A 23,007-nucleotide genomic window follows, 5' to 3' on the forward strand; every position below is an offset into this window, starting at 1 on the left:
AAATCAAGCCGCTATGGCTAGCAGGACAACACGCGATGGTACGTCCGGGAGCACGACAATTTTACATATAAGAAAAAGAATCCCCTTCCTTTCATCGTCGTGGGGTTATCGATCAAATTTTGGCCCTAAACGGTGACATTGAAAATTCCCACTATGTGAGTGCTTGTAACTGCTGTCCACTTCATCTGCTCACAAGTGCATGGTTGCTTCTGTTATGCGAATACCTATTTTTCTTATGCTTGAGGTTGAGGTATTCTATTCATCAGGCCTTGTTCGGTTTGGTATGGATCAGAAGAGGATCGGAAGGGATTGTGGGGGGGTTAAATACTTTGATCGAAAGCGACAAGCAACATCAAGCAGATAGATAATAAATCATATCAAGGAGCTAGTTAACATAATAGCGCACGTAGCACATGTGACACATGACTCGTCCTGCAATTAAACTGCTTTGATTTGCATTGCTTTACAACACGGTGCTGATCAGAATCATTCATGTTTGTTATCTGTCTGTCTGTCCGTCTGTCAGCTGCTAGTAGGCACTTACTGTACATGCATATGAACTGTACACACACATAATTAATTAAGCATCAGGAATCAATCAGAATGATCACATAGACATTATGGACATGTTGCGTCTGGAGGGACGATTGATCAGGCCTGGATGGAGGTGGGCTGGATGACGGCGTCCAGGTCGGCCCTCATGCTCTTGTTCTTCTCCACGTTGTGGTCGGGCTGGAGCTCGCCGTCGGCCGCCGCGCCGCCCCAGATCTCCGGGATGGCTCGCCGGAGGCCGCCGATGCTCTCCAGCGCGTAGTCCGCCTCCTTGCTCCTCGCCCTCTTGCCAACCTGCACGCACGTTGGTTCACCAAATTCATCAATGTGAACCAGAGCTGTAGGTCCTTTCACATGTCTTTAACTATACTAGATTAGAGGATGCTCCTTTGATGACGGCGATTTCATTTGTACTGGACGGTGGCTGGACCGACACGTTGTCGAACGGCGACAATGGGAACAGTATCTGATTGATGCGACGGGCCAGCGACTGCTGACGGAATAGAAGATGGTACATTCGGTTGGGAGATCTTTTCTTCTTGTTGTTGTCCCGTTTCCTCCACCACATTCGTGTTGGCCATGCCAATGCCAGCCACGAACATCGCATGTGCGAAATCGGGCTAATCGCTCCTCATAATGCCACCCAATAATGTGAACCTAATAGGAAAGCAAGCTCATACATACATGGAATAATGGCGTCTCCATGCATCTGTCTAATCTAATCAGCGCGCACCGGCCACCTGATCGACTCACTGATCTGATCGGTCGACCTAATTACCCGCCCAACAACGACGGACAGCGACGACACTGAGAACTGACTCGGCGCCACCAAGCTTTCAGCGTCGGTTAGCTTGAGCACGGGCCGTTCACACGCAAGTCTAATAAACTGTTCAAGACTGATGAACAAACAAAATATGAAATGAGGTCGGTTGAGATGTAGGATAGTTTACCAGGGCCGTGCGGAGGCCGAGGGCTTTCCCGGCGGCGATGTTCCTCTCGCTGTCGTCGAGGAAGAGCTGACAGAGATCCACGTATTAGTTTTATCATCAGCCAAGAACACAAACGAAGCACGCGAAGATGACAAGTGCTATAATATACTACTAACACATAAGCTTTGCTTTCATCGAAAGCAAGTGCTGATAAGAGCTCTCTGATTGTATTAGCTGCTAATGGTTTTTTTAAGCTGGTGGCTTGTGTTACCCCCGGTGTCACTTTCCGTCCATCGGGTTCAGTTCATGTTACATTAGTTAAACAGATGCTGTGCACGTCGATCTCTATTGCAGTACATTCTTAAGAAATCAGTAGATGGTTACCGTTCGGCGTGGGTTTGTGCCGGCGACGCGCAGGGCGGCGACAAAGGCGTGGACGGACGGTTTCAGGACGACGGCGGGGCGGTCGACGTCGGCGGCGGCGGCCTCGTCGTCCTCGCCCTCCAGCTCCTCCCCGAAGAGGTGCGGGTTCATGGTCTCGAAGCACACGACGCCGTCGAAGCAGGCCTCGTCCACGCCCAGCCGCTCCAGCGCCCGCTTCATGTGCGCGCGGTCCGAGTTGGTGAACAGCTGCACGCACGCACGCGCCCAACACAAATCAATTTTACTTGTTCAGTCAGAGGATCATCCGTTGATGTCGAGAGAGAGGGAAATAGTAATGTGCTTACGATCTTGCGCTGGGGCATGCTCTGGAGCGCCGCCGCGAGCTGCGGGTCCGTGGTGATCACGTCGTAGGGCAGCCTCCCGTGCACGTAGCTGCAAAGCAATTAGTCTCGACGTGTTTAGACTTTAGATGAGTGACTAATAATCGTTGAACAAATATTGGTTTGACAAGTTAGCGACGGTGGGTGTGGCGTGCGGCGTGGTGACCGACCTGTGGTACTCGTCCGGGTGCACGTCGTGGCCGAGCGCCTGCGCAAGTTGACAAAGAGCGGAAGACGCAGACACGTAAGAAAACCAGAAAAGAGGAAGAAAAGGCGAAGTCGGAGTGTGCGTTCAAGTCTGAGTTTGAAGAAACAAAACGTACGATGAGGCCGGCGAGGGTGCTGCCGTGGGAGCGGAAGAGGTCGGCGCGGAGCGCGGCGGCCTTGTCGGCGGCGAGGCCGAACCTGGCGACGAGGAACTCGTCGATGTTGCGCCTCAGCGCTGGCCCAATGCCGGTGTTGCCCGGGTACAGCGTGTCGTCGAGGTCTGCTCGGTCCACGCACGGAGCAGAGGAATTTGTCAGATGACGGTAATTTGATCGCCGGCTCAAGCGAATTGCACATGTTTAGTTACGTACCTATGAGGAGGCAGTCGAAGGGGGAGCCGACGGGGGACTGGAAGGCCATGGCCGGAGAGCTAGCCGCGAGGAGCAGGAGGCGATCGGCGGTGGAGCAGGGGAGCAGAGGAGTCAGGATGCCGAAGTGCAGGGCGAGAGAGGAGCGAGCGAGGGAAGGTGGGGGGAGGATCGGGGAGTTTAAATAGATGGAGGGCGAGCAGGTGGGGAGTGGATGACAGGGAACTTGGGTGCGCACACACGCATACATGTGCGTCAGTGCGTGAGTTGGCGTCCCATTCCGGTCCACTCGGTTGGGTTCCGTGAAGCGGCTCGTGTTCCTCGCGTCCGCGCGGTGGACGTTTTAATAGGTGGACGCGTCGCGGAGCTCCCACGCGTCTCCGTGATCCGTGTCCGGGACGGCGGTCGGTCGCTCTTGGCGCAGAGCTCTTTCTTTTAAGAACATGCACGCACACACTACCTCTATGAGCACCGTCGAAAGATTAAGTCGGCGTGTCATTTTGAGACTGACGAAGACGACGGGAACGTCTCCTTCCATTGAACACGCATCGACGGGACCCCTGGTGGACTGGGACGCCAGTATTCACCTAACCATCCAACCACAAGTTGGTTCACAGGTCTTGGCGCAGAGCTGCTTTCCGTGCCGCTTTGTATTTTTTTAGGCCAGTACTAGGCGCAAGTCGGCCGGCCGTCGGATGTGCCCTTCCCATCGCTTCTCACCCTGCCAGCGCATCAGATCTGAGAAAAACACGCTGCGGGTTCATGGCGGCTGCCCCTGCTGCCGCGTCATGCAGCGCCGCGTCCACCCCTCCCCAGTTTGCCCTTGCCGTCGACAGTCGCCACCGTTCTCGCTATCAACTCTCGCCGCTAATGCTTGTCGGCAAAAAAAGGATATGGCTGTGGCAAAAATTCGCTCGTCCAGCAACAACGAACTTCGGGCAGAGCATTGGTACTGGTTCCAGCAAAATGCCTTGTCGGTCTCGGCAAACCAGGTCCGTGCTTGCAGCACCCCCACCCTTCCAGTCCAACTTGCCGTGATGGCCCCGCAGCTCATCGCGGTCACATGTTCCACCAGAACCAGTACACGCTTGCAGCTCCCTCCCCAACGGTCGAAGCATCCGTGTGCTCTGCCGCCGCACTTGCCAGTCGAGGTAGTAACAACTCGGTTGCTGGTTGAAGCATGCCCCAGCCGGTTGTAGCTCGCCAGCTTACGGTTGCAGCTCGGCCACCCTCGGTTCCATCGCTCGTAACAGATGTAGTCGTTGCCGACGCCCTGAGCAGTGGGAATAGAACAACAGAAGGGAGGGATCGCGTGGTAGCGGGGAAACGACGGGGAGCACATGGAGGTGGAAGGAGAAGGAGGAGATGAGAACGAACCGGCAATGGGTCAAAGTTTTGGCCGGTCGGCTGGATCTAAATGTTTTCTTTTAAACACGGTACTATCGTAGATGCTTAGGGCATCTCGAACACGGACCCTCAAACCGCCCGCAGCCGTCCGATCCGTGCGGTCCGAATGTGTTTTCAAATCCATTGCAGTCCTGTATTTGTCCACTGACCAGTCCAGACGTCCTTTCTCCCGCAAACCGGAAGCAAACTGGGGGAGGGGGCTTTGCATGAACCCTCTCCCTTGCGCATGCCCTTTCACGCCCGATGTGGTTGCCCCGCATTCATGCCGCTCTAGTGCGGTCGCTCCGCATTAACGCTGGCCATTTTTCTTTCTTCGTCCCATCCAAGCACTGTTCGAGTTGTCTGCTCGAACTTATGGAGCGAGATAGGGGCAATGGGGCTCATAGTGAATTTTAAGGAATCAATGGATGTTATTCGAGGGATTAGCACATAGGGGTAGAAAATCATAAGCTTAGTGAGGGAGAGAGGAGAAGGAAGAAGAGGAAGCCCATGTGTCTATAATTTTTGTGTGCAATCAACTACGAGAGGGCATTTGCTTGAAAAAATTAAAAACTACGAGGAGACATGCAACTTCCATATCAACTAAGTTGAAATGGGAAATTTTGATGAGTTGTATCTAGAGGGAATATTGTGAGACAGAGCCCCTAGCCATGAGAGAGACATTAGCAACGTATTTTCGTTTGTGTTCCCGCCGGTTTCTCGTCTATCTGATGGCCACTTTGGCACGGGAAGGGGGAAACCATGTATTAATGTTGGATGGTATCCTAAACTTTTTCTTGATAATAGTTTTTTGCGTTCATGGTGGCATTGTCTCGACGATGGAGGCGATATCATACGCAATAAAGCTCACACGTCTCATATGGTGTGAGGTTAGTTAAGTTTGTACAAGCTTAGTTTGTCGTGGCCTTTTCCTTTGAGCCTTGTTGAAAAGTAAAAAATGTAAAACATGTAGCTACTGTCAACGAGTTCAAATAGATCTTTTTTTGCGGGGGGAGTTCAAATAGATCTGATGCATTATTTTGTTGTATTAGACATGTCTTTTATCCGTGTATGGTTCAATTTTTCGGACCTAATGTAGTTTATTTTTATTTAATGATTAAAATCGGCCTAAATAATACCGTGTGCGTCATTCTTTCACGAAACTTCACATGTGAGTAGAACGATCGACCAGATTTAATACCCAAAATTTAAGTCTTCTTTTTTGATCTTGCTATTCATTCACATTGGCGCCAATGGAACTTTTTCAACCATGTTATGTATTTTCGCTATAGCACTTCTGTCGCTAGCCCCCTGGGCTTCGCGTCGCCTCGCCGGGCTGCTGCTAGCTGGGCCTCGCGCCTTGTGCTGTCTGGGCTTGTTGTAGCGGGCCGAGAGTTGCGTCGGCCTTCCGCGTCGTAGGTTCAAAGGCTCGAGAAGGTTCGCGCCGGTTCGCTCGCTCCTCCGATTCCTTCTCCGGCACCACCACCGATCCAGAGCGCGAGATCACGAACCTTCCAGGCCCCGCTCCCGGAAATCTCAAAAGCCGACGGCGCCACGCTCCGATCCATCGCAGCCGCAGCCTCCGGGAGAACCATCCAGATCGATCGAGCCATTGCCATGGACGTCCTGAAGCGCGAGCTGCAGCGCAAGCGCCGGCAGCTGGACGCCGACTTCGGCGGCCGCAAGGTGCTCCGCCGCGCCGAGATCGAGGCGCGCGAGATCCAGCGCCTCCGCGTCGCCGAGCGGGAGCGCCTCATCCAGAAGAAGAAGGAGGAGGAGGAGCTCCGGTCCCGGCCCGCCCCCGCGTCGTCTTCCTCCTCCTCGATGCCCGCGTTGCCTCCAGCCGCCGTCGCCAACGTGGCGAAGGCGTGCAACGACCGCGCGGAAGGTTCGCGGGAGTCGTCGTCGCTCCCGAGGGAGGAGGTGATCCGGCGCCTGCGCCTGCTGCGCCAGCCGGCCACGCTCTTCGGCGAGGACGACGCCGCGCGCCTCCGCCGCCTCCACGACGCGCTCGAGGACCCCGCCGCGGTCGCGGGCGTGGACGCCGCGGAGATCGGGGAGGGCCAGACCAACGACTTCCTCCGCGACTTCCAGGCCCCGCGCGCCAGGGCCGCGGCCGTGGCGTCCAAGCCCAAGGCCGGCGCGGCCGACAGGAGCGACGGCGACGGCGAGAAAGAGAAGGAGGAGGCGCCGTTCGACGAGCTCTGCGACGAGGACAAGATCGTGGCCTTCTTCAAGCGGCTGCTGAGCGAGTGGGGCCAGGAGCTGGACGAGACGCCGGACGCGGAGCGGCGCACGGCCAGGGGCAAGGCGGCGGTGGCCACCTGCAAGCAGTGCGCGCGCTACCTGGAGCCGCTCTTCAGGCTGTGCAGGAAGAAGGCCCTCCCCGGCGACGTCCGGCGCGCGCTGCTGGACGTGGTGCGGTGCTGCGCGCGGCGGGACTACCTGGCGGCGACGGACAGCTACATCAGGCTGGCGATCGGCAACTCGCCGTGGCCGATCGGGGTGACCATGGTGGGCATCCACGAGCGGTCGGCCCGGGAGAAGATCCACGCCAACGGCGTCGCCCACGTGATGAACGACGAGACGACGCGGAAGTACCTGCAGTCGGTGAAGCGGCTCATGACCTTCTGCCAGCGGAGGTACCCCACGGACCCCTCCAGGTCGGTCGAGTTCAACAGCCTCGCCAACGGCAGCGACCTGCACTCCCTCCTCCTCGCCGAGAAGAGCGCCGAGAACCAACCGGAGGAGACGCTCCGGCTGGTGGCTGCCTCCTGACGACGAATCACCATCGCCAATCTCTGCATTTTAGAAGCTCAAAACTTTACTGCCATTTGACGAAAATTGTTCTCTGGCTTTCTTGTTGGCTGATAAAGATCTGGCTGTGATGATCAAGGCCTAAAGCCATCCTGATGACCGTATGTATGTTCATTATTTTGTTCTAGACGTGATAAAAAAGCTGGGAGTGTGATGATGATTACTAGTGTGTTGAACGTAGCAGCACTCTGTTCCTTCTTGGACTGTTCCTCGAAGAAACAAAATCACAGGTACTGTGAAACTGTAAATTCGTTTTAAGTTCGTCCGAGAATTCATTTTAAGATGTGAAATTGAATAAATTTGAGCAAGTTCTGACTGCATGTAAATTTTCGTCGAGAATAGTCATGTGGCAATCTGTGCAAAGAAAGGTAAAAACGAGTGCTCTTAAATGGCTTTTTTAGCACCATTTTTTTTCTTTTTTGTCCGTACCATCACACATCTTTTCTTGCTAAAATTTAAAACAAATATGCTAATTGTAAAAAAGAAATTATTTTTCTTCCGTACCTACTTTTTCTGATTTACAATTCATAGGGGGCTCGTACTTGAATTTCAGCATCTCGGTGAGCTGCTTTTGAAAAACACGGGGAAAATGCGTGCATGAAGGATGAGCTTTGGGTCACTATATTCACGAATGCTTCGAAGCTTCCACTTATTTTTAACACAAGGAAGGTGTCATTGAGCGCCAAATTTTCATTCACCTCAAAAGCAAAGTACAACGTGTATTACAAATCCCTCCACTTCAAAGTTATGAAGACAAAACATTAGAAGGGCAGGAAGAATTGCCTTGAGAAAAATGGGTGAAGAGAGGTTCTATCCTTGAATTGAGAACCTGACGAGCACAATTGTGAGCTATGCCATTGATGTTCTTGTGAATGTGATAAACAACATTCATACGAGGGAGGTGTCTGGAGGGCGACATCTCCAAGTGATACTTCCGTTTGTTGATGTTTCCTAACGCAACCATCTTCGCAAGAGATATATTAACTGTGAAGAAAGTAAGCTGCAAGAGAGATCTCCATGCACATGCTTTGTACAATACGTGATGATGGGCCCCATTATCATTAACTCTATAGTGATATTAGATGCATTGCCTGTCTTCATTACTTGATTCTCATGTGGTTCTCAGCATAGTGCACAACACGTCTATTTATACATCAAAGTTGTAACACTTCGTCCAACAATTCAAGCTTGTTGTCTGATACTTTTTTTCTTTAGATTTTGTAGGCTCCGAGAGTAAGTGGGGAAGAGGAAGAAAGAGCACAAGAGCACTAGGAATGGAAACATGGGGGAAAGCTAAACTTTTTTGTTTTCACTTCTCATGTTGGAGGTGCAAATATTTAGTTTTGTGCTTTCCTGATGTCTTCCATTTCTATGGTTCTTGAGCACTCCTTCCTCTCCTCTTTCGCTTGAGCAAAAGATTAATGTATAACCCGTAAATATGTGTGCACATACTTAGACAATCTGAGATCTTGAAGGCTAGTCAAGAAGAGGAAGAAAAGAGAGCTTGAGAGCAGTGGGATTGGGAACATGGAGAAAAGTCTAAATGCTTTGTTTTCACCTCTAGTGTTGGAGGTGAGAATTCTATTTGGTATTTCCTGATGCCTCCTATTCCTATTGTTCTCAAGAACTCCTTCCTTTTCTTTTTGGCTTGCTTGGTTGCTTTAGCGTAAAAACAAAATATAGGTGCACAAATTCGATGTGATATCCCAAAAGCAAGCTAGGAAGAGGAAGAAGAGAGGGCATAAGAGCAATGGGTATAAGAACATAAAGGGTCAATTGGTAATTGACGCACAAGACATGTAACAATTTGTGCATTGCTTATTATTTCCAGCACCAATTCCCAAAGAGTTCACACAGGATAGCAAACTAATGGATGGATACATAGGCTAGCAAGAAACAACCATGACTGAAGCAAGATATATCTGCAGCTTCAAAAACTGTAAACTCTAATGGATTTTGTGCACTTGATCATAAAATGGTGTTGTTTTATGTATCTATATAGTTTTAGACGTGCAGGATCAGGCTTATTTTCCCACTCTTTAACCATGTCGGTTGTTTGCATCTTAACCTGGGTGATTTAATCATTGGCGGGATGGTTGCCGAGCTACAAGATTGAACGGCGAAGTACTTCGATGCGTGGAAGAAATACCCATGGTCTCTTTGGGATCTTGTTCTTCCTTCGTGTCCGAACTTTGTGATGAGTTTAGACTGAATATATAATGATTGTACATTCATGTATTTTTCTCATACGTGTGGTGGCTAATGGTTTCCTTGGAGATATGTTTTCGTATATTTCTTTTCTTTCATGTACATAGTTGTATACAACCTTCATAATTTAGATACTAAATTACTTACAGAACAATACGACTATACATATTTTTCTTGATAAAATGGCCTATAGACATTTTGGTTTTCGTGATGTGAGATCTCTCTAATCATGGTTTAATCATGTTATGTCATCTATATAATAATACAACTTATGTCTGAAGTACCTTGTGTTCAAAAAAATTGTCACCACAATGGTTCTTTGCCCACCGTTTTGCAATTTTTCCAAGTTCACTTAGAGGGTTTAATTTGTTCAATTTCATATTAATTTTAGATCATAACTTCTTATTGCTATATATTTTGACACTATAAATTCTCTACAGATATTGTTCTGAAGAAAGGTCGATACGCATATTATGTGCCAGTTTCGGATATGGGTAATAAAGGTAAGAAAAGGAGATCTTTTTCTATCTTTAGGCATGTGCCCTTAATTCGAGGACAATATGATAGGGCATGTGATAATGTGGCCACATTATCATTGATTGTCTTGCATGTTGACTGTAGAATGTTTCCCACATGCACCGTGTGTCTTCATTGCGTACACCTCAAAGGTTTTGCATATGGTGCACTACCCATTATTTATACCTCAAAGTTGAAACACTTTGTCCAATAATTCAAGCTTGTTCTTCAAGAGTTTTCTGTCATTAGATTTGTAGGCACTAAGAGTAAGCCAGGAAGAGGAAGAAAGAGAGAACTCAAAAGCGATAGGAATGGGGACATGGAGGAAAGCCTCCATGTTTGTTTGCACCTCTAGTGTTGAAGGTGCAAATATTTGGCATGAATCCTTTTCTGATGCCTCCCATTCCTATCGTTCTTGTGCACTCCTTCCTCTTCCTTTTGGCTTACGCAATAGCTCTGATGAAGAAACCATGGACATGTGTCCACATATTTAGATAAAATGAGACCTTGGAGGCGAGCCTGGAAGAGGAAGAATAGAGGGCCTTAGAGTAGTGGGAATGGGAACACGGAGGAAAGCCTAACTTGCTCGGTTTTCACCTCTAGTGTTGGATGTGATAATTTAGTTTGGCATTTCCCGATGCCTCCCATTCCTATTGTTCTAAAGCACTCGTTCCTCTTCATTTTTGGCTTGCTTAGTTGCTTTAGCTTAGGAACCAAATTTATGTGTGCACATATTCGATGTGAAATCTCAAAAGTGATCTAGGAAGAGGAAGAAAGAGAGGGCCTAGGAGCAATGGGAATGAGAACATCGAGAAAAAAATGAACTTATCGGTTCTTCACCTCTTGTGTTGAGGTGGAAATTCCGTTTGGTATTTCCCACCGCCTCACATTCATGTCGTTCTTAAACGCTCCTTCCCCTCCCTTTTTGTTTACTAAAACGTTTAGCAGGATATATGTGGACATATTCAGATGATATGAGATGTCATTATGAGACTGGAAGAGGGAGTAAAGAGGGTCTAAGAGCAGTGTGCATGGGAACATGATGGAAGGCTAAAGCCTCCGTTCCTTGTATAACACTAGAGGATGCTTTAGTTTGGGTGTTCCTTGTCTAACACTAGAGGATGCTTTGGTTTGAGTTTTCTCATGCCTCACATAACATAAAAAGGATTCAGAGTATAACATAATTTGGTTCGAGTTCACATACTCTGCATAGTAGGGTTATTTTCTGTGGGGTTTTTTTTGGCATGCCCTGATCTATGGTAAGATAAGATGGCGGATTGCTAACTGGTCTATACTTGACAATATAGTATTGTAATTTATGGTCTATAGTTGACAATATAGTATTGTAATTTATGGTCTATACTTGACAATATAGTATTGTAATTTATGTTTCAGATTCTACAAGCAGAACCAAACACGTTTTAGACCCAGATTATTCTGCGCACGAGTCCATATCATACCAAGATACTTAATTATATACTCCCTCCGTCCCATAATATAATACATTGTTACATACAATATGCTCACATATTGGATGTAAAACATCTTATATCAGAGGGACTATTAAGTAGTATACATCTAAGTCTGAAAGAAAAAATATTAAATATAGTCACAGAAACATACACTAGCAGTGTTAAATTTAGCAAGATGAGACACAACTTTAACAGACAATGATAGATATTCTTCAATTCACACAGATCTTCTATACGTTTTATATTCGTACAATATATACAATCCTATAGTATCCAAATGAGAGCTACTCCCTCCGTTTCTAAATAAGACGTTTTGGTAGTTAAAATTACCAAAACAGAGTACAAAGCGGTTTTAAGTACATGTTTTGACCTAGTTTCATCTGTTTCAGTTAAGAAATTAAACGACATGAAATCACTTCAGCACTCTGGTAACATCCAGAATGGACAACCCTCAAAACAAGATGGAACAAATGTTGACAGAATGAATGCGACATCAACCATCAACGATCAAAATTGTTGTTAATTTACAACTGTTTCGACCCAACTAACATCACTAGCCAAATATGTAACTTTACAAACTTGCGGCGGCGATGTGGAGACATCCCAGCCTCACACACATCACTCCACAATAAAATATACACACCTGATGCAAACCTTGCCCTTGGTACAAAAGCCCAGGGCATTTGTATGCTGCACAAACCCCAGCAACCCAAGCACAAAAAATATGTGAATGGAACACAAGAAGAAAGGGGAAAAAAGGTAAGCTTTGAATTCCATATGTGTAACACGACTGAGGTCATTCTGGTTAGCTATGATGTCAATACAGATTGTAACGCGAGCTGTTGCTGCGGCTGAAGAGTAGACCATGTCGAGGCAAGTACTGAAGGAGGCAGAGTGGTTTGGAGCTGTCTTAGCAGATTAACTATCTTGCTAGCAGTTCGCTCCGTTGCCAGATCCTTGCCGGCACACAAGATCTGCACTTGGCAAAAATATATATGGTGTTAAACAGATAGTGTTGAACGTTCTGAAGATATTGTGAGCCATATAGCCCTGTGATTGTATTATAGATATATTCCATGGTGAGCTCACATTATATTGAAAGTACATTTCAAATTGCAATGTTTCTGTCAAGTTGACTGCATCAATTATAGACTAGACAGACAGACACAAATTAGTCTCGAGGAATGAAGAATAATTTAGTGCTACTATAGAAGGACCGGTGATTCTAAAATAAGATAACAAAAGAGAAAAGGTAATTGCATGTAGGGTAACGGATGATTTGGAAGTTGAGACGAGTAACAAATGGTTGCAAAAAAACATACTACCGTAGACAGCATTGTGACCAAAAATTCTTGATGTACCACAGTAGGTACTCCCAGTTTCAGGGTTCAACCTAGAGGTTGACAGGGTTAACCAGACACACTAGTTGGTACCACATTTGTCGATACTCTGAGGTGTATTTATATGCATATTATGATTAACACGGATATGCAGTTTCGAAGTGCTGATTTCAAATCGATTTTCAGAACTCAAGACATAAGGTGCATAGTATACAAATAGAAGAAATCCTTTATGGCTCCAAAAATGCAGGTAGTAACATCTTTACCAGCAAATCAAACAAAATGGAAAAGACACATTGAGAATCAAGAAATAATATAAACAAAAATGAATACCTCTGCAAAAGTAGATACAATCTTTGGAAGATGTTGATTATTATGGCCTAAAAGCTCACTGTCGGACCTGTTAGTCGTGCCAACAAAGTTAGTAAGAGAGAAAACATAATCATGCTACTAACTAAATGTAGGTTGGCATTTCTATTCCACATCATGACTTGCCAAAACTGCAAAATCCCAGTGGAAATAATTTTTGGCTATTGCTTACTTCTCAAGCATTGCACACATCTGTTCATGGACAATCTTGGCCTCAACTAGGTCATTTTTCAATGGCAAACAACTTAACCAAGCAGGAATGACCTGTTAAAATAAAAAAGGTGTTGCATGTCAGAAGCACTGGTTAAGGAATTGATTTAGTAAAAAAGGTACTCCCTCTGTCTCAAAAGTACTCATCATTTGACAGGTAATGCACAATCATTTGATACTTGGGGCAAGAGGACATAGTGAAGTGTCATTGAATTCCTAAAGATCCAATGAGCAATTGATGAAAGAACTACTATCTTCCTTTCTTCCTTTTTAAACTACATAATGACATCTTAGTATTGTTGGCCTGTTGGGTTCAGATGTACTCCCTCTGTCTCAAAATATAAGACTTTTTGACACTAAAATAGTCTTATATTTTGAGACAGGTAGCATATCTTAGTTCAAATCCCATTCAGTGGCAGCAAACAGAGCAATATTACAACAAAGTAGATCTTTAGCTTACAACAGAAATAGTGGTGTTGTAGGCAATGTGTTCACTATTGAGAATTACGAATTCTCACACTAATTCAAAGAAAAAGGGAAAATATCCATGTATAACATGCCTGGAAAACTGGCTGAATACTGTAAGGCCAAAAGGAGTACAAGTTCAATATTAGGTATGATTGCATAGTCTGATTTCATCTTACAATTAGACATGTCTTGTTAGTTAAAACAATTTACTGTTCACACATAACTTGGAAGGTTTCGGCTAAATGTTTGCACAGTAAACCTCTGAGCCTTGAGGTGATGTTATCTGCTTTGAGTAACAAGTACGGCTAATTTTTATCTTAAGGAAAATGACGTTGAACCTTGACAACGTTTATTATCAAATTAATGTCAAACATGAATACCCATTCCCAAGCCCTTTCTGGATTCTCAAGGACACAAATGCAGGAGTTTAAAGTAAATACTTCCTACATTTAATCACCACATATTCAAAGCATGCATGCTAGGTTGTGTGCAATACAAGAGTAAGAATACAAAGGCATATGGCTCACAAGATACCTGAGATGCATCGATGCTATCACGATGAAATTGACATATCTTTCCAAGAGCGGAAACAGAATTGTCATATGCCATCGCATTATCCAAATCCAATGCATTAGGATGTTTGATTACATTGTATAATCTGGACAGTGCCTCTGCATAAAAATAAAATCAACGTCAACAACAACTGAAACAATAAAATAGCCTGATTCACAATGAGTAAAACACATACCCCCAGTATGAGGCCTAAATGCAGAACCACCAAACTCAGCACAGATGCCAATACCATAAACTGCAGCCTGGAAACAACAGGTTAAAAATGAACCCATGGACTTCTAAAGAAACTTCTTGAGAAAATATGCAATATGATCACACATTAAACTTTGTGATTGAAGAAAGATTCAGACCTGTCTAACATCTGGGTTTTCACTTGCGCAGGCTTCTAACAGGGAAGGAAGATATGTGTCATAATACCTGAGAAGTGAGAACCAGATAACAAAAAAACTTTGCTTTATGAGAAAGGGTTTTACGAACAATATCTTGGAGAAAAGAGTAGGAGGATCATAAAGCTGTTACCTAACTGCTGCTTCTCGACAGTGTTCTGCAACATCATCAAAAATGCAAATGGTGACTCTTCTTTCTTCTGATGTCTTATCCTTGCCCTAATAATTGATCAAATCAAACATGATAAACTTACAAGTCCATCTAAATAATGCATTGTGTTACAAGAGTATAATGTTTGCAATGAGATGTTTAGCAGTTATCACGGATCATCGGATCACCAAAAAACAGAACATATATAACATTCACATCGAAGCTTCTTTTTGGAAACATCTAAAGAAAGGATTGCAAATGAGAAACATTCAACTACGTAAGCAGTTCGTTCTATGAACATACATCTGAAAATGACCAAAGGGGTAACGAAGCATGGTTTAAGATTTGGCATCAGCAAAGTCAAAGAATCATTTGTTGTGTAAAGATCAGTTTTCAGAGCTACTCTTATAGGCTAATAAAATGTAGCCCCCACAACCAATGGTTAATCATTGTACTACCAGCATAGGTGTCGAATAGACAGAGTTCATCAAAGAACAAAAGGAATAGGTTAGTGAAACATAGCCTCAAAATCTCATGGTTAATCATTTCACCTACCAACATAGGTGTCAAGTAGACAGAGAGTTCATCAAAGAATGGAAGGAAGTAAGTCTTGAAAGTTTTGACCAGAGTGCCCAAACAATCTCCAACCTGCAAAATCACAAATGGTAAGCTTGTCTAAATTACTGGTGATGGAGCTTAGCAATTAGCATTATCATTAGCCGCTGTTTACATTAGCGAAAAGTACAAAACAATCATGCAAGCAACTTTTATTGCTTAATTACATGAATAAGGATCAATTAGGTATCTAAGTCGATTTCAGTACACATACTGGCCACTTGTCTATATTACCACATGTATCAAAAATATAAGTACTGGTATGCTGCTTTGTCCAAAAGTTGCAGTCTAGCATTTCGTTAGCTTACTTGATCAAAGATTTCATCCTCCTGTTCGTTTTCTTCCCTCAGTAGCTCGTCTTCTTCTGAATCAAAGTCTTCAGCGTTCGCCCTCTCTGTTCGTTCTGTCCTCCTATTAGAGCTTGCTGTTATTACTTCTTTGATTCCCTCCACTATATATCTAACCTGGCCTTCATCGAGAAGTGTTCCTGACATCTGAATGAAGGTGATGAATTACAGATTATTACTATTTTTATCTTAAGAAACAGATTATTACTATCTATCAATGATCTACACCAAACCAAGTGCAGGAATAAGCACACAACTGAAAAGGCACAGATGATTGTGAGTTGATGACATGTACTAGCAGATGAAGACTGTCACACTTTATTAATAGGTAGGATAAGTTGAATGGTAAAGAGTATTTTCACTAAATATTTAGGCAGAAGAGCTAATCAACACAGCACTAGGGACATAATCCTGTTAATTTTATAGCTAAAATTATACAGCACAGACTACAGAGTAGGTGGTTCTTAAAAATCGCCCAAACCCAGGTGGCAATACTAACCACACCTTACACCACACAATACATCACAGTTTAAACCAATGCTGATCCATCGAGGTCCACACGGTAGAACACTAGCATATACTTAAGCATAGTAAGACCAAGGAGTCTAGTAAAGTTATGACAAAATAAGCTGTGCACAAAGTCAAAATACTGAGGCTTCTGAAGAGAACATAACTTTTTCAGTGTAATGCCATAAATAACTATAACCATGGTACTATAACACAATATACAGTACCTGAATTGACTCGTTCAATGACTCCAGTATGCTTGCACAAATTTGTGTCTCGGGTTCCTACAGAGTTGTAGTAACAGGCTTAGACCAAAGAACAATAACTAACTGAATGAGCACTAAGTAGAATAAAGAAAAATCTTAGAAGCTGCACTTACTTTATGCATAGCCTCTACAAGAGCTGGAACTATGTAATCAGATAGTTGCTTAAGATAAGAATTATCCCGGCCTTGAGCTTGGCCTTTTTCTACTGCCAACTTTGCTGAACGCAGAAGCTCAGGCATCGCTGGGAAGATTGCATTATGCATACAACATGAGAACATGTAAAATACAAGAAAGAAATATAACAAAAATTGAAGATCCCCAACCTGAAACAGCTGCCTTCCTAACTTCGTCATGAAAATAGAATTTGAGGAGAGGTACCAGAGTAGTTGCAACCTGTACAAATCCAGATTCAGTTGCAATTCCTTGTGCGCACACACAACAAGACAGTGCGACAGACAGGGAGGATGAATTTTGAAAGAAGAAAAAATGATAACATGACCTGATCAATCCATGGAAAAAAACCTTCCTTGAGCTCATCAGCATAGCAACACAGCATACTACATGCTGTTGCTTTCTCCTCCAGAAGACTGGTCCTGATGCCAATCCTCTTATCTCCCAGGGTAATAGTCTCAACACTGCATTTATTTAGTAGACCGTAAGGAATTTTTTAGCCTATATAGGTGGTAAGCACAAAACTCTCTGTTAATAGTCTCGGCACTGCTACAATGAAAGGTGGGTTGAGCTAAACAGAATACAAGTTAATTCTTAGTTCGTCCTGTATGGACTAACACACAAATTCAAAAAAACAAGCCAAAGTATCACCAACATCATAATGCCAAATCATGCAGGCAACTACTGAAAACATGCCTGCATGGTCAGATTCACCATTTCTATCATGTGACTGTGACCAGCGGATGAAAATTCAATACAGGTAAATAGGGATGGGGGTGGTTCAGGCCGTTGGCCCGCTGAACCAACACTAAAATTGTGGCACCAGTGTACTCGGCAGACCCATATAAAACGAGGTTGACTGCAGCCATGATCTGATCAAACCTAGATCAATCGAACCTGGACCTCATGTAGAGCACCCCCTTCCTCCTAGGGAGAAAAGCAAAGGCATCAAGCAACCTGAATGGCTGGAGCAATCATCCCGTCCCTTCCTCTCCACTGCCCACCAGTGGCGCCTTCCCCGTCCTCACCCACAAAACACTAATGCTCTCAACCACCACCACTGTTGCCGGGTGACATTGACAATGCCTCCACTCATTAGCGTGTTGGCAGCCACATAAGGACGATCCTAGGAACCTAACACTTCAGCACATTACCCTATATAAGAGGATCAGACCAAAAATTGTCCCTAAATACTTTGAAAAGGTTATGCTGCACAAGAAAAAGAACCGAACTGCTCAGCCCCACCTACACACACTATAAGAAAACAAGATATGACAAAATGTCAATGTAAACATGGAGGGGAGTCCTAAAACATACCCATCATCATCAGATTCACCATCCTCGTCTGCAGAAGTGATGCTCACATCTGGTTTAAGCTGAGCAGACTGAAGTAGAGGGGGCATAACAACACTCATGTACGGGAGGAACTCCTGACCAAGGCACTTACAAAGTCTTGCCCATGCCTACAAATGCATTTAGAATAAGCAAAAGTTTTAGTTATCACAATTAGATTAAGTCAAGGTGAACACAAGTGATCGTATAACTGCTAATTGTATTCTGATTTCCAACGTACTTGCAGCATGTAACTCGTTATTGGGTCATCAGCCTCCATGTGAGATCCTTGCAGTGACATCAAAACTTCCATAACCTAAGCAAAATGCATTCATGCTCAAAGGGCCAACCAGTGAATATTGAATTTTGCAGAATAAATTGCAGATAACATATCTACAATCTAACCTGATACTTGACATGGAAAGTTTTTACAACATGAAATATATATGAACCAGGGCAACAAAAATATCATTACCTGCTTAGCGTCATCCCTAAATTTCTGTTTCCCAACAGCCATACCAACTAAACTTATGCATTCCATGGATTTGGCACGCAACATTCTGCTTGATTTATCAGTTGCATTCATGAGTATAGCCTTGAGATATGGTATGACTGCATCATAATATTTTTGGAAGTGTTCCTGAATCAATATGTTTGGCATGAATTAGCAACAGTATTGACCAGAAAACCTTCAACAGTATTTTCTCTTGTACCTGTGAAGAATCTGCAGCTGACGCTAAAGCGGTCAAAGCACCTTCTTGCACCATTTGGCTTCCAGACTATAAGGAAAGCAAACAAATTTCCAAATATGTATCAAATATACACATGTATATACCGTAGCCTCTAGAAGTTTAAGGTTGGAAGCAAGATTTACCTGAAGCAACAGGAGAAGTTTGCCGACTATCACGTCCAAGTATGGAGTTAAAATGTCAGGTCTGCAATTTTCGCTGAAGTTCAGAATTGCAGAAGCTGCATGTGCCTGAACTCATCGGGAATATAAAATGGAAAACAAAGGTTAGAACATGCCTTGTTGATCACTTGATGGAGGAAACACTCATGACAAGCACTCAAGTACACATCCAAGAAAGCACAAGTTGCAAACACTAACAACAATAAACAGTATAAGCTTTTCTGTGAGATGCAATCAGATGCTGTCATGCCCATGTCTTGAATAGCTTGTACACATATATGGTCACTGAACTAGCATCAACTCCAGTGTAAACGGGGTACATTGGAAGATGCCATATACCCCTTGAAGCATATCTTGCAGAAACATAAACACCTAAGACCAACAAAAAAACAATCCAGACAGCAACCTTCCAAGATTGGTATAAGTAGCACCCTTGGATGTTCTGCAGGCAGTCTATCTATGGTGTACAGGAATCTTGCACTATTCTAGATCTATTTTGTGCTAAACAGTTTTATTTAACTAAAGTTCTCCAAGCAAAATGCTTTGAATGTTGAATCTCTCTGGTTTCCACTTCCAAATTCATATCGATATTACGCATATGGGTGGTTTGGAGATGCTCTTGAATTTCATTTAGATTTACTTTTAAAACAGTTGACGTACTGAGCAGAACTAAAACATTACAACAAACCACTCTTAGGTCATCATCGTTTTGGTGCAGAACAATTTTTAACTGAAAGATTGTCTACATAATGCATGTCTTCTATAAGCAGCAGCAAGGAATCTAAATACAAGCCAACATCTCAGGAATTAAGAATGCATCATGTGATACGGATAAACTCAGCCAGTCTGAATTGCCTCCAAAGACATGACGAGTGCAAACATCCATCAACCAGTATGTAGAAAAATCTTGGCAATAAACTGCAATACCCTACAAATAATTTGAACAATACCCTAGCAAATACCAACTCTTGGCTTCACAGACAGGCTAAGAGTCCACTTTATGTTTTGACCTAAAACACCATGTGTTGTCCAAAAATAGGCCTAAAGCTCCAAAGTGTAACACAACAAACTAGTAAAAAGATATGATAAAATCGTCAATACAAATACTATGATGACGATATACAACCTGTACACTTATGCACATCAGCATATCCGAAGTCATACACCACAAAACATCATGTGTGCATCATCAAAACATGACCAGTTACATAACTGTCAAGTGTCAACAGTGCCCTAGTAGTAGACTTGGAATACCACACACTAGGGGGACAATGTCTATCATTTAAATGAAATGTATGGTAATATAGCAAGCATGTGGGTTACATGATATGATGATAAACACTGCTTTAAGAAATTAGGATAGCAGAAAGAATATTGAAAGGGGAATGATGCAGATGACTTAGAATGCAAATGGTGAGCAATCACTTGCCTGTACGCGTGGGTTCTCGGAATCATCCATGGCTGAAGCCAACGCAGGGAGTACAACATGGTGCAACTTGTTCTGCAACTCAGGCCCCAAGTCCGTCGAAAGCTGCCCTACTGCATTGATTGCTGCCCACCTCACCCGAGGATGAGGATCATTGAAGGAATTCAGCACCATCCCAACTACCTGATCAAGATTCTTAGTCATCACCTTAGCACAGCCTTCTGCAATCTGTGATATCGTCATGAGTGCCGCATGCCTTCTCTTCCACTCTTCAGCACCGATAAACGATGGGAGCAACTCAGCAGCCACGGGCAAGATGGTGTTGCCACCAACAGCAATTGCAAGCCGGTCAAGACACTCCTGTGCAAAAACAAAGCTTCCAGTTTCCCCGGCGTCCTCCTCCTCGGACACTGCAGCGTACCATGCCGGCTCATCCTGGACATCAAGCAGCATGGTCATGACGACCGCAAAGAGCCTGCCGACGTACCGGGGCAGCCTCCTCATCATCCCAGGCGCCCGCTCCCTCGCCTCGGCAAGGGTGACAACGAACTCGACAGCAAGGTGGCGTGTGCCATCCTCCAATCCAGGGGCCTCGGCAATCTGCAGCATGGAGGCGACGACGTCGGGCAGCTGGCGGCGGAGGAACCGCGGCTCCAGGCCAGCGAGCTCAATCATCATCTCGAGCGCCTCCTGCGCGGAGCCCTCGTTGCCGCAGTTGAGCGACTCGGCCAGGGCGCGCATCATGGCGGGGAGGAGGTCCTGGAACCGGTCGCGGTCGGCGGCGGAGGGGAGGGACTGGATGACGCTGATGGCGGCGTTGAGGCCGGCGACGCGGACGTCGGTGGAGGAGGGGTGCGAGAGCGCGGCGAGGAGGAGAGCGTGGAGGTCGGGGAAGCCGGCGGCGAGGTGGGAGGCGAGCCTGGCGAGGGTGTTGAGCGCCGACTCCTGCAGCGCGGGGGGCGAGGAGGAGGAGGCGACGGACTTGTAGAGGAAGGTGAGGAGATCGGGCCAGGAGCCGGAGGGCAGCAGGTAGGTGGCGAGCTCGGCGACGGCGTCGGAGAGCTTCTTGGAGATGGACCTGGAGAGGCCGGGCGCGGAGGCCGCGGAGAGGAGGAGCGCCCGGAGCGAGGACTGCGTGGCGGGGGCGAGCGCCGGGTAGACGAAGGCCTGGGAGCCCGGGGAGATGAGGCGGCGGAGCAGCACGGCGGCCATGGGCGCGGCGGGGTGCGCCGGGGAGAGCAGCAGGTGGGCGAGGCGCAGCGCGAGCGGGTCCGGGTGGGAGGCGCGGAGGGCGTGGAACGTTCCGCTCCGCCCGCGACCGCGCCTCGTTGGCCGGCGACGCCAGGTCCCCCAGCAGCGCCGTCAGCGGCGCCGGGTCCGCGCCCAGCACCGCCGCCGCGTCCTGCTCTGTCCTCCGCGCTGCGGATCCATGGGCTCCGGCGGTGCGCGGTGCGCGGCGCGGGGAGGGGGGGGAGGGGAAAGTGGTGGGCGCTGGCGGTGGAATTCGGCGGGATATTTTTGGGTTTTTTGGGGGGGAACGGCGCGGCGAGGGCGGGGGCGGGCGGGCGGAGTCGCGGGGAGAGGGGCAGGGCGTACGGTATTCGGTAGGCTATGGGGGGGATCGGGGGAAGTGGAGTCGTGCGGGCCGTGGACAGACACTGGACGCAGGGCCCGGGGGGTTATGAGGGGTGGTGGCCCGCGGCATGGTTATCAAAACCAGGGCAGCGCACGCCACAGCTCACCATTGTTGTTGCTAATTATGCCATCATCAGATTTCTCTCCGCTTAGGTGTAGCCCCTGCTTTTCTTTCTTTCTGGTTGCTTTCGGTTCCTCGTCCACGTTCGTTTCCTAAAAATCTATCGGATTCCTCTCTTTTGTTCTTCTTCTTTTGTTGTTTCTTCCCCCCAAAAAAAAATCATTTGAGGCGGCGTAGGGCTCTGGGTGCCGTCGGCGGTTAACCAGTGGCGTCGTGTCTGGGGGCGCACGTGCGGGTGGAGAACAAGCGAGAAGGGGGTGGCAAGCCTAGTTGGGGATGTTGTCGTGATGTGTTGCAAAGGTGCGAAGGGGGTGGCGAGCACGGCAACATGTGTCATTGAGACGTGGTGGTGAGGGGAGACATTTGGACGAGGGTGTGGTTGTGACGTGATGGTGAGGGGAGACATTGAAATAAACCCAAGTTAAGCTGTAGTGTGGGAAACCATATCGCAATTGCAGCCATGTGAAGTGTATTGTGATGTTGAAACCCATGAGGGTGTTGGTGATATGAAACAGGGTCGTGTGATAGAATGTGTTACTGAGACGTGATCTTTTGTGGGCTGATGAACCATAAGTATAGGGGGTCTATCATAGTCCTTTCGATAAGTAAGAGTGTCGAACCCAACAAGGAACAAAAGGAAATGACAAGCGGTTTTCAGCAAGGTATTCTCTGCAAGCACTGAAATTATCGGTAACAGATAGTTTTGTGATAAGATAATTCGTAACGGGTAACAAGTAACAAGTGAAACAAAGGTGCAGCAAGGTGGCTCAATCCTTTCTGTAGCAAAGGGTAAGCCTAGACGAACTTTTATATAAAGCAAAGCGCTCCCGAGGACACATGAGAATTATTGTCAAATTAGTTTTCATCATGCTCATATGATTCACGTTCGTTACTTTGATAATTTGATATGTGGGTGGACCGGTGTTTGGGTCTTGTCATTACTTGGACAAGCATCCCACTT

General features: G+C 46.1%; 3 protein-coding genes across 3 annotated transcripts; 1 reads left to right on the forward strand and 2 right to left on the reverse strand.

The window, feature by feature from the left end:
• Positions 1-430: 430 nt before the first annotated feature.
• Positions 431-3,112, reverse strand: LOC125550339 (suppressor of disruption of TFIIS-like). Its single transcript, XM_048713311.1, has 7 exons — positions 2,824-3,112; positions 2,569-2,732; positions 2,416-2,453; positions 2,210-2,297; positions 1,866-2,111; positions 1,503-1,568; positions 431-846 (listed from the first exon to the last, which is right to left on the reverse strand). The coding sequence occupies exons 1-7, from the start codon at positions 3,068-3,070 to the stop codon at positions 652-654; spliced, it is 1,044 nt and encodes a 347-aa protein (XP_048569268.1). The 5' UTR covers positions 3,071-3,112; the 3' UTR covers positions 431-651.
• A 2,585-nt stretch (positions 3,113-5,697) lies between these two features.
• LOC125553434 (pre-mRNA-splicing factor 18-like) lies at positions 5,698-7,180 on the forward strand. Its single transcript, XM_048717219.1, has one exon. It carries the CDS (start codon positions 5,824-5,826, stop codon positions 6,982-6,984), a length of 1,161 nt encoding a protein of 386 aa, XP_048573176.1. The 5' UTR covers positions 5,698-5,823; the 3' UTR covers positions 6,985-7,180.
• A 4,518-nt stretch (positions 7,181-11,698) lies between these two features.
• Positions 11,699-21,762, reverse strand: LOC125550340 (importin-5-like). Its single transcript, XM_048713312.1, has 19 exons — positions 20,294-21,762; positions 18,829-18,933; positions 18,668-18,733; positions 18,430-18,594; positions 18,196-18,270; positions 17,940-18,085; positions 16,951-17,086; positions 16,775-16,844; positions 16,565-16,692; positions 16,413-16,469; positions 15,640-15,825; positions 15,272-15,364; positions 14,699-14,784; positions 14,530-14,596; positions 14,355-14,421; positions 14,141-14,277; positions 13,101-13,192; positions 12,893-12,959; positions 11,699-12,193 (listed from the first exon to the last, which is right to left on the reverse strand). Exons 1-19 carry the CDS (start codon positions 21,500-21,502, stop codon positions 12,029-12,031), a joined length of 3,117 nt encoding a protein of 1,038 aa, XP_048569269.1. The 5' UTR covers positions 21,503-21,762; the 3' UTR covers positions 11,699-12,028.
• Positions 21,763-23,007: the final 1,245 nt, after the last annotated feature.

This window comes from Triticum urartu, chromosome 4 (genome assembly GCF_003073215.2).
Source record: "Triticum urartu cultivar G1812 chromosome 4, Tu2.1, whole genome shotgun sequence".
Taxonomy (NCBI): domain Eukaryota; kingdom Viridiplantae; phylum Streptophyta; class Magnoliopsida; order Poales; family Poaceae; genus Triticum; species Triticum urartu.

Bases quoted from the DNA above. Each gene is read 5' to 3' on its own strand.
- LOC125550339 (XM_048713311.1), bottom strand. From the start codon at position 3,070: ATGTATGCGTGTGTGCGCACCCAAGTTCCCTGTCATCCACTCCCCACC. The intron at 2,298-2,415 runs GTCGGTCACCAC...ATTGCTTTGCAG, and splicing joins CACCCGGACGAGTACCACAG to CTACGTGCACGGGAGGCTGC. The intron at 2,112-2,209 runs GTAAGCACATTA...GCGTGCGTGCAG, and splicing joins GCATGCCCCAGCGCAAGATC to CTGTTCACCAACTCGGACCG.
- LOC125553434 (XM_048717219.1), top strand. From the start codon at position 5,824: ATGGACGTCCTGAAGCGCGAGCTGCAGCGCAAGCGCCGGCAGCTGGAC.
- LOC125550340 (XM_048713312.1), bottom strand. From the start codon at position 21,502: ATGGCCGCCGTGCTGCTCCGCCGCCTCATCTCCCCGGGCTCCCAGGCC. The intron at 17,087-17,939 runs GTATGTTTTAGG...AAATAAATGCAG, and splicing joins GGTGAATCTGATGATGATGG to TGTTGAGACTATTACCCTGG. The intron at 16,693-16,774 runs GTTGGGGATCTT...CAATCTTCCCAG, and splicing joins TAGGAAGGCAGCTGTTTCAG to CGATGCCTGAGCTTCTGCGT.